This window comes from Ceratotherium simum, chromosome 17, assembly GCF_057802395.1.
Source record: "Ceratotherium simum simum isolate JZ-2026a chromosome 17, ASM5780239v1, whole genome shotgun sequence".
In the NCBI taxonomy this organism is placed as follows: Eukaryota; Metazoa; Chordata; class Mammalia; order Perissodactyla; family Rhinocerotidae; genus Ceratotherium; species Ceratotherium simum.
This window is the reverse complement of record NC_141916.1, coordinates 31,238,783-31,256,979: the sequence shown is the minus strand read 5'-3', so window position 1 is coordinate 31,256,979 and position 18,197 is coordinate 31,238,783. Positions and strand designations below refer to the sequence as shown.

General features: G+C 41.4%; 1 protein-coding gene and 1 long non-coding RNA gene across 2 annotated transcripts in view; both read right to left on the bottom strand.

The window, feature by feature from the left end:
• Window positions 1-5,107, bottom strand: part of AMN1 (antagonist of mitotic exit network 1 homolog) — a 50,016-nt gene extending 44,909 nt beyond the window's left edge. Inside the window, exon 1 of the mRNA XM_004441168.3 lies at window positions 4,860-5,107. Within this exon, the coding sequence (XP_004441225.1) occupies window positions 4,860-4,897 (38 nt within the window). The 5' untranslated portion in view covers window positions 4,898-5,107. The remainder of the gene's footprint in view (window positions 1-4,859) is intronic.
• A 1,209-nt stretch (window positions 5,108-6,316) lies between these two features.
• Window positions 6,317-18,197, bottom strand: part of LOC147914767 (uncharacterized) — a 35,144-nt gene continuing 23,263 nt past the window's right edge. Inside the window, exons 2-3 of the long non-coding RNA XR_015554973.1 lie at window positions 15,068-15,182; window positions 6,317-6,785 (exon numbers count right to left, since the gene is read on the bottom strand). This is a non-coding gene — a long non-coding RNA (uncharacterized LOC147914767). The remainder of the gene's footprint in view (window positions 6,786-15,067; window positions 15,183-18,197) is intronic.

Genomic DNA, 18,197 nt, shown 5'->3' with positions numbered 1-18,197 from the left:
CTAATCTACTACAGGATGCTGATACATGACAGTTCACAATTGTTTGCTTCCTAGTTTTCACTGGAAAATAAAGGTTACTAATGGTTAAAATTTATAATCAACATATAAAATAAAATACTAGAAACAAGAATGAAAGAAAACAACTTTGTATATAAAGTATGAAAGAAAATGAGATGCATTTTATATGAGGACTATGCAAGAAATATAGGATGTGTTTTTGTTAAAGAAAAAAGAGAGTAATTTTGTACTGTAATTTTGTAAAGTAAAATTACTGGTTATTCCAGAATGAAAAAGAAAAAAGGAATAAGACAAAATCTAAATGGATATAGAAAGTTGCAGAAAGCTTGTTTAGAAATTTTACGCTGCAAGGTCAAAGTTAACTAAAATTAAATGGATTTATTTTTAAGCCTTTTTAAAAATGAGCTCAATAATGTACTGATACAAAACTAGAGTTTAATTTTCTCTTTGTTTCTTAGATTATTGGTCTGCTCTTATTCTGAGATTATAAAAGGTTTTTCTTTACCTTTTGTGTAATCTGCCCAGGAATCAAAGATTCTCTGCCTGAGCAAAACAATTTCCTGTGCTTCATGTTGGTTTTATCAGGTCGTTGATTACTTAGGAAAACTGAATCTTTTCAATATTAAAAGAGCTAAGGTTGTTTTTACAACTATGTAACTTTTTTTCTTTTGCTGAGGAAGATTCCCCCTGAACTAATGTCTGTCACCCATCTTTCCCCTTTTGCTTGAGGAAGATTCGCCCTGAGCTAACACCTGTTGCCAATCTTCCTCTATTTTGTAACTTATTGTAATGTAACTTATTGTATTGTAACTATTTTGTAACCACAACTATGTAACTTTTTATATTTGCTTTTGAAATCTTTTAACTGTCACTTTGGTTGCATAGATAACTGAGTATTGTTTCACAATGACCTGTGACATTTCACAAGGTCACAATGACCTGTGACCTTATTTAATCAAGTGTTTTAAACCCTTTGACATTTTTGAGAAATTTCCCAAAATCTAAGTGAGGTCTCGTTGATCTTGAACTAATTTTGGGATTTTTCAGAGGGCCCCTGGAAGATCTCAAAAGATTTGTTATCTCTCCTTATAAAGAGAGATATTAAACTAATTAGGCTGTTTTGATATGTTGAATTGCAAGGGAAGTATTGTTAAATAAAGGTGATGCTTAACCTCTTTAGGTTGTATTTTTCTGGACATACGTGTTCCAGAATATATAAGTGTTCCAGAAACTGCATGAAATTCCTAGAAATCTGATATGTCCTGGTATTATGTTATCAGTCATAACTCTAGTTATTATCTTAAAAACTGTAGGTCACAGAAATACCCAAATTTACCTGTCAATTAGGTCATTTTTTTCAAAAATGTGAAGATTTATGTATTTATTTTGTGCTGAGCAAGATTCGTCCTGAGCTAACATCTGTGCCAATCTTCCTCTATTTTGTACATGTGGTGCCACCACAGCATGGCTGCTGACAAGTGGTGTAGGTCTGCGCCTGGGAACCAAACCTGGGCTGCCAAAGTGGAGCACACCGAACTTAACCACTAGGCCATGGGGCCGACCTCATGTCATTTTTTAATAGTGAACTTTCATCAGATCTTTAACCATGGCTATTTTTAAGTCTTTTGCCATTCACAGACAGTTATTTTAATTTTAATTCTTCCCTGAAAGCATTTACAATCAACTACAGGCCAAAATGCTTTGTCTTCATGGACATTCATGGAAAGAACCCTGACAAGTACTCTAGAATACAAGTTTCTGATAACTTTAAGATCATACCACTGAACTGGGTAAGAATTTCTAGAACTTTAATGGAGAAACTGATCAAAACTTAAAACTGCTAACCCAAGATCAAGCAAAACAAGGATTAATTTCATGAGATTAAATGAACTGATGAAGATGATGATAATTTTTACGACTTTGTTTGAAACACTGTTGGTTCTTTAATGTTTTGTTTTCTAGGTTTAAAGAACCCTTTTTCTCTTTTCTTTTAAACTATCTATAACTTACAATAATTTGGTGAAGTATACTTTTGAAAACAAAATGAAACATTTATCTTTTTTCCCTATTTGATCTCTACAGAATTTAAAAACTCTTATTGAGTATTCTTATTTTCATGGCAATATAGATATTTGCATAAATTCAATAAGAACCTGTTCTCTTTGTAAGAGGACACAATTGGATGAATCCTTGGACTGGCTTCTTAGCATAAAGAGGCTTTTAAAGATCTAATCTGAGATTCCTTATTACCAGACAGTATTAAGGAACTCAGGTTGACTTTATGGAGCCAATAAAACCCCTTGGACATTACCAAAGCTTTGACTGAAATATCATATCTGAGAATGTGCATAAAATCACTATTCTTGCTGCGCTTATGTAAATAACAAGCCAAGTAATGAAACTAGACTTATTTTACAAACAAATTAATCTTATTGTGATTATCTTTGGTAAAAATGGGGTGACTATAGAGAGAAAAATTATGTTTCAGCAGAAAACTTTGGTGTACCCATTATCAGATTCTAGTCCTGTTCATCGTCTTTGAGGTTTTGTATCTACCTGTAAACTGGACTGGATCCTGAATTCTTCTAGTTTCCTTCAATATCTGGCTACATTTCCAATTTTCTCCCACACTTCTGACTTGGAATAAAAACTAAAACTGCCCTTTTCTCCAAACCCTACAAGCTAAAGCTGTATGTCTTGGTATAAACTTCAGAGAAATCACCACAATAGATCATGTATAGACAACCTTCATACTTACTTCTATGTGGGCCACCAAGAGAGCTTACCAGAACACCTGATGATATCATCAGAGACATTTAAACTGCAAACCAGGAAAATCCATCAGATTGAAATTGCCATCCTCATTCTACCATCTAAAGATTCGAGCTCAAATCCAGAAATGTTTTCAACTGGCTGCTCTCTGGACTCAGAAACTAAGCTTATAATTTGCTCCAACTATTAATCTTTGTCTTTCTTTTGTTTCCTTAGAAATGCCTCATTAAATACGTGATGCTCTCACTATACAGGGGCCTAACTTAGATGGACGCTTACCTATATAACACCGCCTCCTGAAATAGGACATCCTCCTGTTTAACCTGCCCTAAGTAATCGTGACATAGTTCAATACTGTAAGGCCCTAATGCAGTACTGAAAGGCTTATTTCTACCAGGTCCAAAAAGCTTTCTGAGATCTGCTTCCAAAGGAAGACACTGTGTCCCATACATTAGAGCCTAGACACTTTGTTTATTGGAAAAGACACCAACAGAATATGGCACTTAAACCTCATTAGGAGGGATCTTATCCTCTGCAAAATCTCTACAATTACAGCAAGAATCTATAAACTCTTTAGCCGGAGTTATGTCAGACAGTTGCATAGCCTTAGACCCCCTGACCAGCCCACAAAGAGGTGCATGTGCTGTAACTGGTAACTAATGTTGTTTGTATGTTAATAATTTAAGAATTGTTATCCCAAATCTAAAAGATCTTAAAGATCAGATGCCAATCTCTCATCAAATAGGCAATGCTTCTTCCATTAATTTATTTAGTTGATTAAATCTTGGCTCTTGGGGCTCTCTGCTCTGGGGAACTGTTCAATCCTTGGCTATTATTCTCCTCATAGTCATCATGTATCCTCTCACGAGTTTTAAATGCCTTTCAGGGCCACTGACACATCCAATGTTATCACAGCATTAGACAACTTGGAAGAACTCAATGATCCTACCACCCATGTCTAGGATGACTACACAACTGTCGGTAATAGCGATTACATAACCATTTATCCCAATGACTACATCAAAAGTGGTAGTGAGAGTAATACTATAGTGGTTCACATTCTCAGCTTGCTGAGAGAATGACCAAAACAGGAGAATTTTTTAAATAAAATAAAATGGAGACCAGGCCTGAAAACCCCCCAAGCAGGCCAAACCATGTAGGCTACACAAGCGAGACTTAATCTAGTTTACTTCACGAACATAAGCAAAACATGTTATTTCCCGTAAATGCCTCTGATAATCAACTTAAATCGTCTTCCTAAAATAGTGTAAGACAATCACTTTTAACCAATCCTTTGCCAACTGTAAATTCCCACTGTAATAACCATTGTAAAGGTTAAACAACTTCCTCATTCTCACTTTATAAGCCATCCTGTAACTATATGCATCTGAGCTTGTTTCTCCCTCAATAAGATATTCATATCAAGTAAAAGCCTCTGAAATTTCTTTTGATATTAGGCATCCTTCTGAAGACTTTACATATGTTAAATTTATTCCTCACTACAACTCCATGAGCTAGGCACTGTTATTACACTAATTTCATAGATCAAGAGCTCGGGCACAGAGAGAGATTGTTAGTGTCCCGTGGTCACACAGCTGGTGAACGCAGAGCCGGGAGCTGAACCCAGCAATCACAATCAAGATCCGTGCTGCCTCAAGGAATCAATCTTTATCCCAGTTACAGAAACTGGGTGGAACTTCGCTGAAGGCTTTTGAGAGCCTATCCAGTGTGTTTTGTCCTACGAAGGCTTTCTGCTCATGTCAGAAAGAGGCCACTGCCAGGAGCTACCCGGGCGGGCATCGAGCGGTCAAGGCTGACTGCGAGTTCGGACACCCGTCTGGGGGCGCCCAGGGCAGAGGACAGAGGGGCAAGGCCGCCTACCAGCCCACTCGGCACAACCGTTCTCAACGAGGAGACGACAGGTCAGAAACCCAGGAAAAGAAACCCCAGCGGGGCCTCTTCAGAGTCTGGGGGTGGAACGGAGCGGGGAGGCAGAGCAGCGCAGGGCCCCGCCGGGCGGAGGAGGTGCTGGGGCGGGGCGAAGGGGAGGCGGGGACGGGTGGACTCACAGATCCAGGAGCTGACTGACTCGCTGCGGGCGAGGCATCGCGGCCGCCCTCGGGAGCCTCTTCCGCGGTCCCTGGGCCGCCCGAAACCAGCCAGAGACCGTCCGTCAACTCCCACCCCCCGCGCGACGCGTAGGCCCCCGTGACGTCACACGGAGTCTTCCGGTGACGGGGGCGCGGCCAAGCTCGGGACTACAGAGGGAAAGAAGAGAGCCCACCCTCGGGGCGGAGCCTCTGGAGGCTGTGCGGAAGGCGCTGGGAGCGATAAAATATAGAGTACCCCTAACTCGGGTGAAGCACGACGGGAGTTGTAGTTCTTCCGCCTCGCGGGCTCCGGCTCGGGGCGGTTTCCCGGGTGTTGCAGCCTAGCGCGCAGCCGAGCCCGGTGCACCTGGAGCCGCGCCTTGCTGAGAGCTCGCTGCTGTTACTGCAGGATTGCGTTTGCTGCTGGGCGATGAATTTGGCGATGCACAGCGAAGACCCCCCTCAGATGCAGACTCCTTACAGATACCGTCTAATGGAGCGTTTTAGAGGATCCGGGAGTGACTGCCGTTTACCGAGCACCTTCTATGAAGCACGCACTGAGCTACATGCTTTCAATAATTGGCCATATTCATTTAGTCCTGTGAAATAGGAAATATTTAGCTTTGTTTTACAGATGAGGACACTACCTGCCAACAAAAAAGTTCAGTAAGAATTTCATCATGGGGTTAGGGGTTTATGTTCAAATCAGAAAGGATTCTAAAGAAGGGGCACCTTTCGCCAGGGGGAATTCTCTCTCCTTGCAGAGTACTTGCTGCGTTTTAGTGCTTTTTTATTCTTCCTTGTAGGTGAATTTGTTGTTTGTATGTCTGTCTTCCCTTCGTAAGCTCTTGAAAATTGGAACCCAGTCTTGTTTATCTCTTCAGGATGCTACTTATTCAATCAGTACGCATTTATCAAGCACTGAAGGAGGGCAGAGATTGTGCTGGGCGCTAAGGATTCAGTGGTGAACACTTGGACCAGACAAGTAAACGGACAATCAGAATAACTTAAATTCTAAAATGGAGATAGTTCCATGGGAGCACCCATGGAGGGGTGATGGGAGCAGATCAGAGAGAAAAGGGTGGTTTGTTAGGGACTGCAAATAGTTCAGGATAGCTACAGTGGAGAGTGGTGAGAGATGAGTGTAGAGCAGAGGTTAGCACACTTTTTCTATAAAGGGCCCAATAGTAAATATTTTAGGTGTTGTGGGCCATACTGGCTGGCTGAGTAGCTACTCAACTTATAACTCAAAAGCAGCCATAGACAGTGTAGATGGGTGGGGCTGTGTTCCAGTAAAACTTTATTTATGGACACTGAAGTTTGAATTTCATGTAGTTTTCAGTGTCATGAAATATTTTTCATCTTTTGGTTTTTTTCCAACCATTTAAAAATCTAAAAACCTTAAACTGCAAACTGTACAAAAACAAGCAGTGGGCTGGATTTCGTTGGCTGGTGGTTTGCCCTCTCCTAATCTAGAAAGCTAAAATGGGGCCTGATGGCCTGTGTAGTTAGACAATTTAGGCTTTGTCTGGAGGACTTTGGGAAGAGTCATAAATAGGTTTTGAGCAAGGATAGGATGTGCATAAGAAAGATTTTAACTGAGCAATGGCTCGTTCTGCTTGCCGCAACCTTGAAGCCAATCAATTGCGAGAGGAGTTGGTGGTTGCACAAGGGATCTATTCGATTAGCCAGCAAAATCAGAAGATGGTGGACTCATGTCCCAAAGATCATCTTAAACAAGCACAAAATTTAAGCAGTTGTATAGGGCTGGTGGGCTATGAAGGAAGGGCTCAGGAATGTTGACCATCTGGCATCTACGGCTAGAGACGCCACACCAGGTCTTTCAGTTGTCATTGATGGTGGATGCCAGCATAGATGTTCTTCTCCAAGGAGGTCATCATATTCCTAAGAAACTCAAAAAGAACAAAGTTATCATCTTTAACTACAGGGAGGTACATGTGTCAGCCAGGATTATAAAATCTACAGAGCATGCATATTTCCTCAAGGGTAGCTATTTATCACCTAGGCTATGTGAAAGTTAAAACATATACACCTGGGTGGGTTGGTTAGAGGTTATTCTAAGTTACAGTATGGCATCCCTCATGTCAACCTTGGTTTAGGCCTGTATCAAGAGGAGTTTTAGAAAGAACTCTAGCTGTTAAGTGGTAAATGAATTGTGGAGGTCACAGGTGGAGGCTCAGAGACCAAATAGGAGTCCTTTGATGACTAGCCTAAAAAGTAATAGCAGTGGAATGAACTATTCAAGAGGTAATGGAGGGCCGGCCCCGTGGCTTGGTGGTTAAGTGCGCGCGCTCCGATGCTGGCGGCCCGGGTTCGGATCCCGGGCACGCACCGAGGCACCGCTTCTCCGTTCATCCTGGGGCCGAGTCCCACATACAGCAACTAGAAGGATGTGCAGCTATGACATACAACTATCCACTGGGGCTTTGGGGGGAAAAAATAAAATAAATAAAAAAAATCTTTAAAAGAGGTAATGGAGGTAGAATTGATAAGATTTAGAGATTGGCGGGGATAGGGGAAAGTGAAGAGTCAAGGCAAATTTCTAGGCTTTGGGTTTGAAGAATTGAGTGGCATATGGTGGTGGCATTTATTGAGCTGAGAGGAGTAGAGGGGTTTTTTGAAGAGGGGGAAATTACTTAAAGTTTGGACATGTGGATTTTGAAGTGCCTATGGAAAATATAGGCTTGGAACTATAGATCTGGAAGTTGTGCTGATTTGCTTTTAAAGAAGAGATTGAATAGCAGTGATAGTGCATGTATTTACTTATGAATACAATAATTTTTTGGAAGACTGCTCTGCTGCTCTGAGAGCCAGTTAGACCTTGGAAGACCATGGAAGAACTTGACAGAGCAGATAAGGGCAGAACTTTTCATGGTTGTTCCTATCTGTCATTCATAGCTGTCTATCTAGGGCCTCTCTTTGATTACTTGATTCTTCAAGGTGAGGAAAATGCAGGGCACTGCCCCAGTCTTATGAGATGTACAGCTTTGGGTGCCTGCATTCTTCTAGATAGTCAAAAAAATTTGTCACAGCTGGTGTTTTTATTTTTAAGAAAGCATGAATTATGTAACAAGGTAAGATAACAAAGTCTTATTTCTAGCCAATTATTTTAAAGGTTAAAGATGTGTAAACCCTCATGATTTCATAATTCTTAGAACTATTCACAATGATTTCCTGCAGGTTTTAGGGCCTGCAGTATCTTCGAACCAGCCTCTCAGATATTTAGCATAACTGTATCAAGAAATTTATTTTGAGTCTCTTGCCACTGAATAAGATAGATCTGATGTACATTGTGGTTGCCTTGACATACTCATTTCATCCCTTCGTTATTTTATAGCAGCCGTATGGTTTGGGGAACTGACCCTATGTTCAGAGGTGGATCTAGATTAAGACTAAGCAGTGCTCACTGCAGTGGATGATTCAGCGATTAGCAAGCCTAAAGCAATCAAGAAATCATCCATATTCCCTCAGCCAGAGGGATGGGTTCAAGAACGGGCATGTGGGCATGTGACGCATTTGGGGCCAATAAGCAGGAAAAGTTTTGCTGGAGATTTCTGGGAAAGAAGTTTCCTTCAATTTACGACAATGCTTTGTGAAGCAACACTCTTTTCTCAGCCTTGTCATATTGAACGAAGTAAAGCAGAGGAAGAGAGAGTACAAGAATCACAGGAGAACAGCAAGGGTCCTGATTGAACTACTTCTGAGCATCACCCCTCCTCTCTACTGTCAGGTGACAAAAATAAAACAATTTAGCAATGAGTTTGATGTCCTTCATTCAAGTGAACGTAATCCACGGATTGGGGGATGTTTGGGCGGGAGTGAGTTTCATAGTGTCTGAAGGGATGTTTGGGCGAGAGTGAGTTTCAGTGTCTGAAGCAGCAAGAAGGAAACAGGCATGATTGGCTAGGAGGTCAGAGATTTCCTTAATAAGGAAAGAGTACTTGGCTTAAGCTGATTGGCTGGGCTCACATATCTGAGAACAAGGGAATCATTACAGATTCTTGGCAGTTGGGGATTGGCTGGCTGGATACACTAAGCTTCTGGTGGAGCAGAGCATTTACAGGAACAGGAGTTACTAAGTTTTGGTTGGCTGACGTGGCATCCTGGGCAGGAACAGCTCCATCTTGGGCCTAGGAATTTATTTCAACACTACTTTCTGTTACATAATTCAGTTAATCTCCTTTGTTGATAAAATCAGTGGAGTTGAATTTGCTCTTTCTTGCTGCCAAAAAATACTAAATTACATATTCATAGCTGAAGTCACCAGCACATAGTTGGAAATTGAAGGTATAGGAATAGATGAGCTCACCCAACCGTATATGTAGAGTAAAAAGTATGTAGATTCCTAGGAGAGAGAGCTGAGAAACAGCAATTGGCTGGCAATTGACACTGAGAAGGAGCAGCCAAAGAGGTAGGGAAAAAACATCGGCATGCTACAGAAGATAAACATGATTACAATTGTCACATTCTGCAGAGAGGTCAAGTAAGATAACACTTGAAGGTGATTTAACAACAGGAAGGGCATTGAGGGTCATTGTCTCCACGCAGCCTGATTGTAATGGGAGCAATGAATGGGAAGTGAGGAAATGAACACATAAGTAGCTCAGCTCTCTCTCACAATAAATACTTGTTCAAATGAATTGCTGTTTCTATTTAGGCTCATGCTGAGAAGAAAAGTAGATTGTATAAGGGTATCACTCTACTTCAAAGAAGGTAAATGGGACAATTCAGAACTGCTATTTATGGACCTTCTAGGTGTCAAACATGGTAAACACTTAGATGATCTCACGTGATCATTTAACAAGTCTGAGGTATCACGCTATTTTATAGATGAAGGTGAGAACTTTCTCAAATGAAAAGGTCTGTCAGACTGCAAAGACCATGCTCTTTCTACTCTGTGGGTGATCAGGAGAGAGGTTTATGGTGCTTCCAAGACCAGCAATATAACTTGCAGAGCCCCTTTTTAAAAAGTTATTGAGAATTTCAAGATGGTGATAGCAGAGCATTAAACCAAGGGCGGGGCACTGTGCAACTGCACAAGTGGCCTACACGTGAAGCTGGCCCTGAGTGCGTCCAACCTCAGGACTTCCCAAGAAAATCAATTCTAACTACTGACTATTCAGGAACTCTGTCAAAATAAAATTCAGAGACAAAAGCGAACACAGGGAAACATTTTCCTAGCAGTTCAAGGGAATGAGGCTTTCAGAAGTAGTGGCTCATCAAATAGAAGAGGAATTTATAGCTCAGATGATATGGCAGTTGACAATTCAGATTGGATAAGAACAAAATGTTCCTGTCTTTTGGTAAGGAAAACAGGATGTGCTTGTTTTTGTGGCTTATCTCGGGAGGCAAAGCTTTTAGGATTTCCTGTTAGTCAAGGCTTTTAGAAGGTTCCTGTTATTCATGGTTTATCTTGGAATGCAAGGTCATTAGGAATGGAAGTCTTTTCTGGTGCATGGTAAGTGATTTGTGGATAAGGCTAGGCTAAGGGCAAGATGTCATTTTCCCTTTCTCATCTCTTTGCTTGCCGTGCCCACTCTACTGTAGTTTCCTCCAGCTCAGAACCTCCTCCATTTCCTACCCTAGGTACCATATAAGTTAGTTATATTTGTTTGTTAGATATTTGTTTATTATAAGTTTGTTCTTCTGGATAGGTTATATAAAAATAATAAGCAATACTACTTTCCTTAAATCATGCTATTCATTCCTAGTATGTGTGTATTAAAACATATAAATGTATGTGTATAAAATGATTAAGTATATCTCATGCTGTATATACGTAAGTGTGCATACACAAACACACATATATAGTGAATATTGGGTTGATAATAAGAACGTATATGCGCACAAGTAGATGGCAATAAATTGTTGTTCAAATCATCTTCACGTGTCCTATCTCAAAATATAACAAGAGGCTCTGAGTCAGGTTCTTAAGCCATACTGCTTATATTTGGATTAAAAATAGCAATTGCGCTTCTAATATTAATTTTCACTTCAATGTAACATACACATCATCAGGTATTTCTAACCCCAAATCATTTCAGTTGACTATTGTTAAAGTGTCCAGACTAGGCCCCAGATGGAGCTGCTTATGCTAAGCCCCACATCTGCAAACTGGAACTTAACTAAGTTTCTATGCTCAGCTCTCCCAGAAAAGGAAGGCCTACACCAACCAACCAGCACTTGCCTGCTTAGCAAAGTTACCTGACCCTGCTCAGGCTCCTACTCCAAGACTTCCCTTTGCTCCAGATAAGGGAAGTAATACTGCTTTAACCAATCAGCAAATACCCCATATAACTTCTCTTGTTTCTTCTAGCTTTGGTCTATAAACAGCTCTTGCCTTGTACAGCTCTTTGAAGCTCCTTCCTATCTGCCAGATTGAATGCTGCCCTATTTGTGAATTGCGAAATAAAAGCCTGCTAGATCAGTAAATTGTCTGTGGAGTATTTGCTTTTAACAGCATCAGTGATAATTGTGAACATTTATTGAGTAGTTAGAATAATGCCTTGTGCACAGTATGTATTTTACAAGTTCCAACTCATTTAATCCTCAAAGCAATCCTGATTGGTAGGTATTTTTACTATTATCATACCCATTTTCCAGATGAGGAAACTGAGGCCCAAAGAGATTAAGAAACATGCCCAAGTCCACGTGGCTAGTCAGTGGTAGGGCTGGGATTTGAAACCAAGCAATTAGGCTGGAGAGCTGGGTTCTTAAGCAATACTGTATTGCTGCCCCTACAACTTTAAAATGAAAACTCTTGACAGTTCTTCATAATTATAAAATAGGATTATCAGATATTTAGAGCTAAAGGATATCTTAGCTACAATTTATTCCAACATCCTAATTTTACAGTTTGGGAAACTATGTTTTGGAAAAGTGGACTGATTTCTCAAGATTTCTGAGCAGACAAATGGCAAAGATGGAACTAGAACCTAGGTTTGCCACCACCTTGTCTTAACAATCTTTAGGTTATAACTCTGAAGGGGGCTGAAGACAAACAGAACTAAGATAAGCCGAATGAGCCACTATTTTATTATCCTACCATGTGCAGGTTATTTCCAAGTAAGAGTATCCTTAATTCGTGCCAATGTGAAAATAACATGTTCTTTTTATTTAATTTCTTTTTACATCTCGTATTATGTCTTATTCCAAATTGGAAACAATAGTGCCGATGCTCATGAATTCTTGTGCATTGTTAAAATTTTCCGTTGGCTGGACTCTTGATTTAATTTGTTTCTAGGCTATAGATCCGTGTCTTTCAAATTCTCAGGAGTTTGAGGCGTACAATGTATGACTCAGGATCCAAGCAGGAAACAGCCGGGCAAGTTCAAACAGGATAAGCAGAGATATTAATAAAGAGGCTGTTTACAAAGGTGTGGGCAGAGTTAAGGGAAAACAGGGGTAAGGGTGGTTCAATACCCTAGGGCTAGCAATAGCAGGAAGCCTTTACCTCTCCTAGTCCTGAAAGGGCAAGGGGAGGGAGCAGTTACCAAAACCTGGAGAAAATGGCCATAGGTGTGACCACCTACAAGGAGCTATGGCCTTTGGGTCAGTAAAGGGACATAGCCAGCCTATGGCGACCCAGCCAGGAGGGAGCTGGAAGAATAAATACTCTAACCCCATTCTCCATCCCCCTTTTGATCTCCTGCTGGTGCCTCTCAGGACCTCAACCCAACCAGAAGTTAAGGTCAAGGGGATCCCAGTTTTCACAGTCTACAAAGGTCAGCCTGTTAGAGCCCAGAGTAGAGAAGGATAGAGTGGAAAATATCCAATTCATAGACCACCGATTTTTTAGATAAAGTAATGAAATATCACAAACATTTTGATAGTTAATAAGAATAATAGCTTAGTCCAAGCCAAAATAATAATTATAGTTTCATACAGCGAGAGGGATGGCAATTGTGGTCTTTCATCAGCATGCTGAGAACCTGTGCAATGACAACTTAAACCTTATCTTGTTCTAGTGAGCTTCCTTTGTTATTTTTATTTTTACAAAGTTATATGACTCCCAACTCACAGTTATTGGTCATTTGCAATGGAATCAAATACCTGGTTGTTCTGGCAGATTAGTCAGATGTTAAAAATTCATTAATTATGTTCATTCAAACAAATATGTAATATCTACTATGTGCCAGGCAGGATACATCAGTAAACAAACACCTCCTCTTGGAGTTTACATTTTAGATTGAGAGACAGAAAACAAGCACACAAACAGTATGTGGAGATAGGGACTATAAAGAAGATAGGAGGGGGAGAGAGGGAGAAGGAGGAGGAGACAGGGAACAAGAGCGATTACTTTTGCCAGAGTGGTCAGGGAAGGCATCTCTGAGGCTATGACATTTTTGCTGAGACCTCTTAAAAGATAAACTGAGCCATATTAAAATTTTCAAGAGCTTATTCTTTTTTTTTTTTTCCTAAGGAAGCTTTGCCCTGAGCTAACATCTGCTGCCAGTCTTCCTCTTTTTGTATGTGAGTTGCCGCCACAGCATGGCCACTGACAGATGAATGGTGTAGGTCCACGCCCGGAAACTAAAGCTGGGCTGCCAAATGGCTGAACTAAACCATTAGACCACTGGGGCTGGCCCGAGGTTTATTCATTTGTAATTGTTTGGAATCGGGCAGCACGAAACCGGAAGTAGTTAGGAGTGCTCTGCCAACAGGATTCAGGGGAAAGACTTATATAGAGAAAGTGCAGAAGCAAAGAAAGGGAATCATTTTTAAAGCCTCATTGGCTGATTGTGATTGCTTATCCTTAGCATTTGATATTGTAACCTTGAGGCATTTACAGGCTTAAATTTTGGTTTGCTTATGTAGGCTGCTATGGCATTAGAGCCACTTCAGTCTAATGGCCTCTTTGTTTAATTAATTTAATAGACCTGAAGGATAAAAAGGAGCTAAGCATGAAGAAATCTGGGGACAGAGGGAAGAGAAAGACTCTGAAGCAAAAAATCTGCTTGGTGAATTTTGAAGGACTGAAGGAGGACAGTGTGATTGAATGGAGGGAGGTGATGAATAAATGAAAAGGAATAGGATATATTGGAGGATATGAGGAAGCCATTTGGTTTAAAACTAATTTGGCCAGACCTTGTTTTTCCAGAAAGGCCTGATGTGACCTGTTGAGCATGCATTGTACATCTGCTTTAAACACTGACAATGTCCCAAAGCCAAGAATGACGCCCTTAAAGATAAGGCTGTTGCCTCCCCCATATCAGCATTTCTTTAAGGATAAGCATTTCTTCCCAGAAACTAAGGCTTAATTACTGACCTGCTTTAACTCATCTCATGACCACTGACCTGCTGACCACTGCCTTGCTGTGCTCACCTTGTGACCATTGACCTTCTGTGCTAGCAAAGCATCTCGTGACGGTAGTAAAAGAGATGTTCCTGTCATATGTGGCGGATGTTCCTTGTTCCAAGATGGTATGCACACCCTGCTTCTTCAGAGTGCTTCCTTCCTTGGGGAAGGAATCCCCTGGGCTATAGTCTTCAGACCTGGCTCCTATAATAAACTCACCCCCAATTTTGATTTATAGATTGATTATGGATTATTTACGTAGACAGAGGAATAGTAGGAGATAAGATTGGAAAATCCAGAGGCCAGCTCACATGGAACCTTGATGACCAAAGGACTGAATGTGAATGTTATTCAAAATGAAATGAAAAATATTGAAGGTTTAAAGAAGGGGATTGATACCATTTGGGCTGCAGTGTGAAGAATGGAGGAGGCTGTGGGGAGTGAATCACAGAATGTCTTGAACACAGCTGAGCCTGGTGATGACTTTCCCCCAAAGCTATACCTCTCCTTAGGCCCCACCTTGCATCCTCAGCCCCCTGACAAGCAGATGGAAGATGCCCTTGTTATGAGAGGTTTGGGGGATTCGATCGGAGACATAAAAGAAACTTTCCACTCCAAACAAATGGACTGAAGGTATATTTTATTATATAGAGGATAGTAAAGGTGATAGTCTGCAAACAGATCCGAACAGGTCAAATATTAAGAGGGAAAAACATCAGCTCGACTAGAAAGGGAAAACATCCACATCTACTGAAGAGAAATGACACAAATCAACCAGAAAGAGAAACACCAGGTTGACCCAAAAGAGAACACGTCAGATCAATTACTTCACAATAAATCAATTGCTCACAATAAATCAATTACTCACAACATTCACGCCCCACTGCTGGGAGAGTCCTGTCAATCGACACGGCTGGGCGGGGATCACACGTCCTGAGCAAGGTGTCCCTTCCACAGGTGGAACTCTCACCAGGCCTCAGTTTCTATAACATCAGTAATTTCCAGAGTAAGCAGTTACAGAGTTTTGCAGAGCAAGCATTTAGTGTTCCCAGGCAAAAATGGTTATCAGTGGCGTACGTGCACTGAGCCCCCTGGCTATCGTCCCAGCCCAGTAGTTATGTACGTGCATTGTTCTCTCTGGTTATGGTCCCAGCCCAGCACAGATGGCCCGTCCATCCCGTGCTACGACGCCCAAAGAGCCTTGAAATGTTACAACTTGCAACTCTCTCCGTGGGAGAAAGGGCAGTTCCTGGGAAAAAGGCCAGTTCCCACCACACGGAAAGCAGCTTTATATTTCTTTGTGTGCTGGTGGCTATAGGTCAATGGAACGGCCAAACATGGCTGTACTTATGTCAAGACAGCCCTCCAGGGAAAGAAGAGCTGTAGTGGTGGTAAGCAGCATGTGCATCTGCAGGACCTCTGTGCCAGGGCTCTGAAGCCTTCAATCCTTGGTTGCCATCATGGCAGTGATGGTACATGGAATCTCCACATCATACACTCCTAAATCTCAGAACTGTAGGGAAGGAAGAACTATTCCTCTACCCTTTACGTCCTTCTGGCTGGTCTAAGAATTAAATAGACATTAGCTGGAATAACAAGAGAATAATAAAACAAAGTTTAATAACATGTACACCTGGAAGAAACCCAGGAAATCTGAGTAACTCACCAAAAATGGCCAAAGCCACCATCTTAAATACCATCTTCAGCTAAAGACAAAGGAGGATGTTGGGGGTAGTGGTTTGGGACTTCAAAGGGGAGGAAGGCAATTTACATGGAGATGAAAAAGCAAATGTTTGATAAACAAATGTTGCCCGTGCCTTGCAAAGACAATGAGAGACGGAGAGGACTTTGATTAAAAAGTCCTTGTTAGGTTCCTCCCTGTCTATCGCACTTAGTTTATATTACACTATAGTTACCTTATGGTATTAACTCTTTCCTGGAACAGGCCTTCTATCTTAAATTCTTTGAGGCAGTTAGGGGGAAGGTCAAAGTTTCTTTCAGAGCCTTCTGTTTTTTTTTAAATAGTCAAGCCAAGGAGATACATTTTGGTGTGGCAAATTCTGATCCCCCACAGAACCATGGAGCCTGCATGTGGCTAAGAGCTTGGGCTCTGATCTCAGAGTCTGAACCCTTAATTTTGTGTAAGATGAGTATGATATTGTGATTTATAATAAGAAGTGTATATTTGGTCTTCATCTTGTTTCTGGCACAGAGCTCCTAAAACCTTTGGAACTTCCTAAGAGCAATGGAGCATCTTTTGTTACAGTATTTGGTCTTTTGTCCTCAGTTCCTGAAACAGCTCCAGAGCCTTAAAGGTTAAAGGAGTTATTATTCATAACAAGGCCCTTTCAACCACACCTGAGTTTATGTTAATAAGGTGACTTTTGGAAAGCCCCTAAGGATGGGGGCTAGTTGCCAGGGGAACCAACCATGTGATTAGAGGGTTGGAACTTTCAGTCCCACCCCCTACACAGCCTTCTAGGGAGGATAGAGGGGCTGGAAGTTGAATCAATCACCAATGGCCAATGATTTAGTCAATCGTCCCTATGTAATGAAGCCTCCATAAAAACTTAAAAAGACGGAGTTTGGGGAGCTCCAGGGTGGGTGAGCATGTGTAGTTTTGGGGAGGGTGGTGCACCCAGAGAAAGCATGGGAGCTCTGTGCTCCTTCCCCAAAACTTGCCCTGTGCATTTCTTCCATCTCTCTATTCCTGACTTATATTCTTTTACAATAAACTGGTGATCTAGTAAGTAAAATGTTTTCCTGAGTTCTGTGAGCCACTCTAGCAAATTAATTGAACCCAAGGAGGGGTTCATGGAAACCTCCAATATATAGCCGGTAGGTCAGAAGCACAGGTAACAACCTGGACTTGTGATTGGCGTCTGAAGTGATGGGGGTGGGGGGCAGGACTTGTGGGACTGAGCCCTTAACCTTTGGGATCTGATGCTATCACCAGGTAGACAGTGTCAGAAATAGTTAAATTGTAGGATACCCAGCTGGTGTCACAGAATGGCTTGATGTGTGGAAAACTCAGAAGTGGAGTACTGGAGTAGTGGAGTACTGAGAGTAGAGGAGAAACAGGGAAGTGAGTTTTCCTTAGACTGAGTCACTTAACTCCTTGGTAACTCAATTTCTTCACATGTAAAATGAGGATAGTAATATAGTACTTTATCTAAAACCCATGAGGACTGATATGTCTCAGAATTTAAAAATTTCAGGATTTTAGGAAGCTCTTATGGTGCATATACCAGATATTGTGAGACACCCCCTTGAGGCCCAAGGGCATAATCAAACAGTAATATATCTGCACTGAAAGAATGTATTATGGTGGACACACGCTTAAGACTGCCCCACAATCCCCACTTCCTGGTGTTCACTCGCTTATGTGATCCTGTCCCTTCAAGTGTGGGCAGGACCTGTGACATGCTTCTAACTGAAAGAATACAGCAAAGATAATAAGACGTGTGTGATTATATGTACATGATTCTGTTATATAAGATTGTAGTATCCATCTTGCTGGAATCAATCTCGCTCCCCCTCCCCCTTGCTGGCTTTGCGGAAGGAAATGGCCATGGTAGCAGACCCCACATAGCAAGGAATGTGGGCAGCCTCTAAGAGCTGAGGGCAGCCTCTGGCTGAGAGGTGGCAAAAAATACAAAGAAACATGAACAAAAAAAACCAACCCCCCAAAATAAACTAAGGCCCTCAGCTGTACCACCTTGAGAAACTGAATTCTGCCAATAACATGAGTGAGCTTGGAAGTGGATCCTTCCCCATTTGAACCCAGATGAGACTGCAGCCCTAGCTGACACCTTGATTGAAGCCTGTGAGACCCTAAGCGGAGGACCCAGCTTGCACTCCTGACCAACATATACATAGAGATATTAAATGTGTGTTGGTTTAAGTCACTAAGTTTGTAGTAATATTATTACATGGCAATAGAAAACTAATAAAGGTATGAATATTCATGCTTTTTTTCCCTGATTTTTAAAATTTAT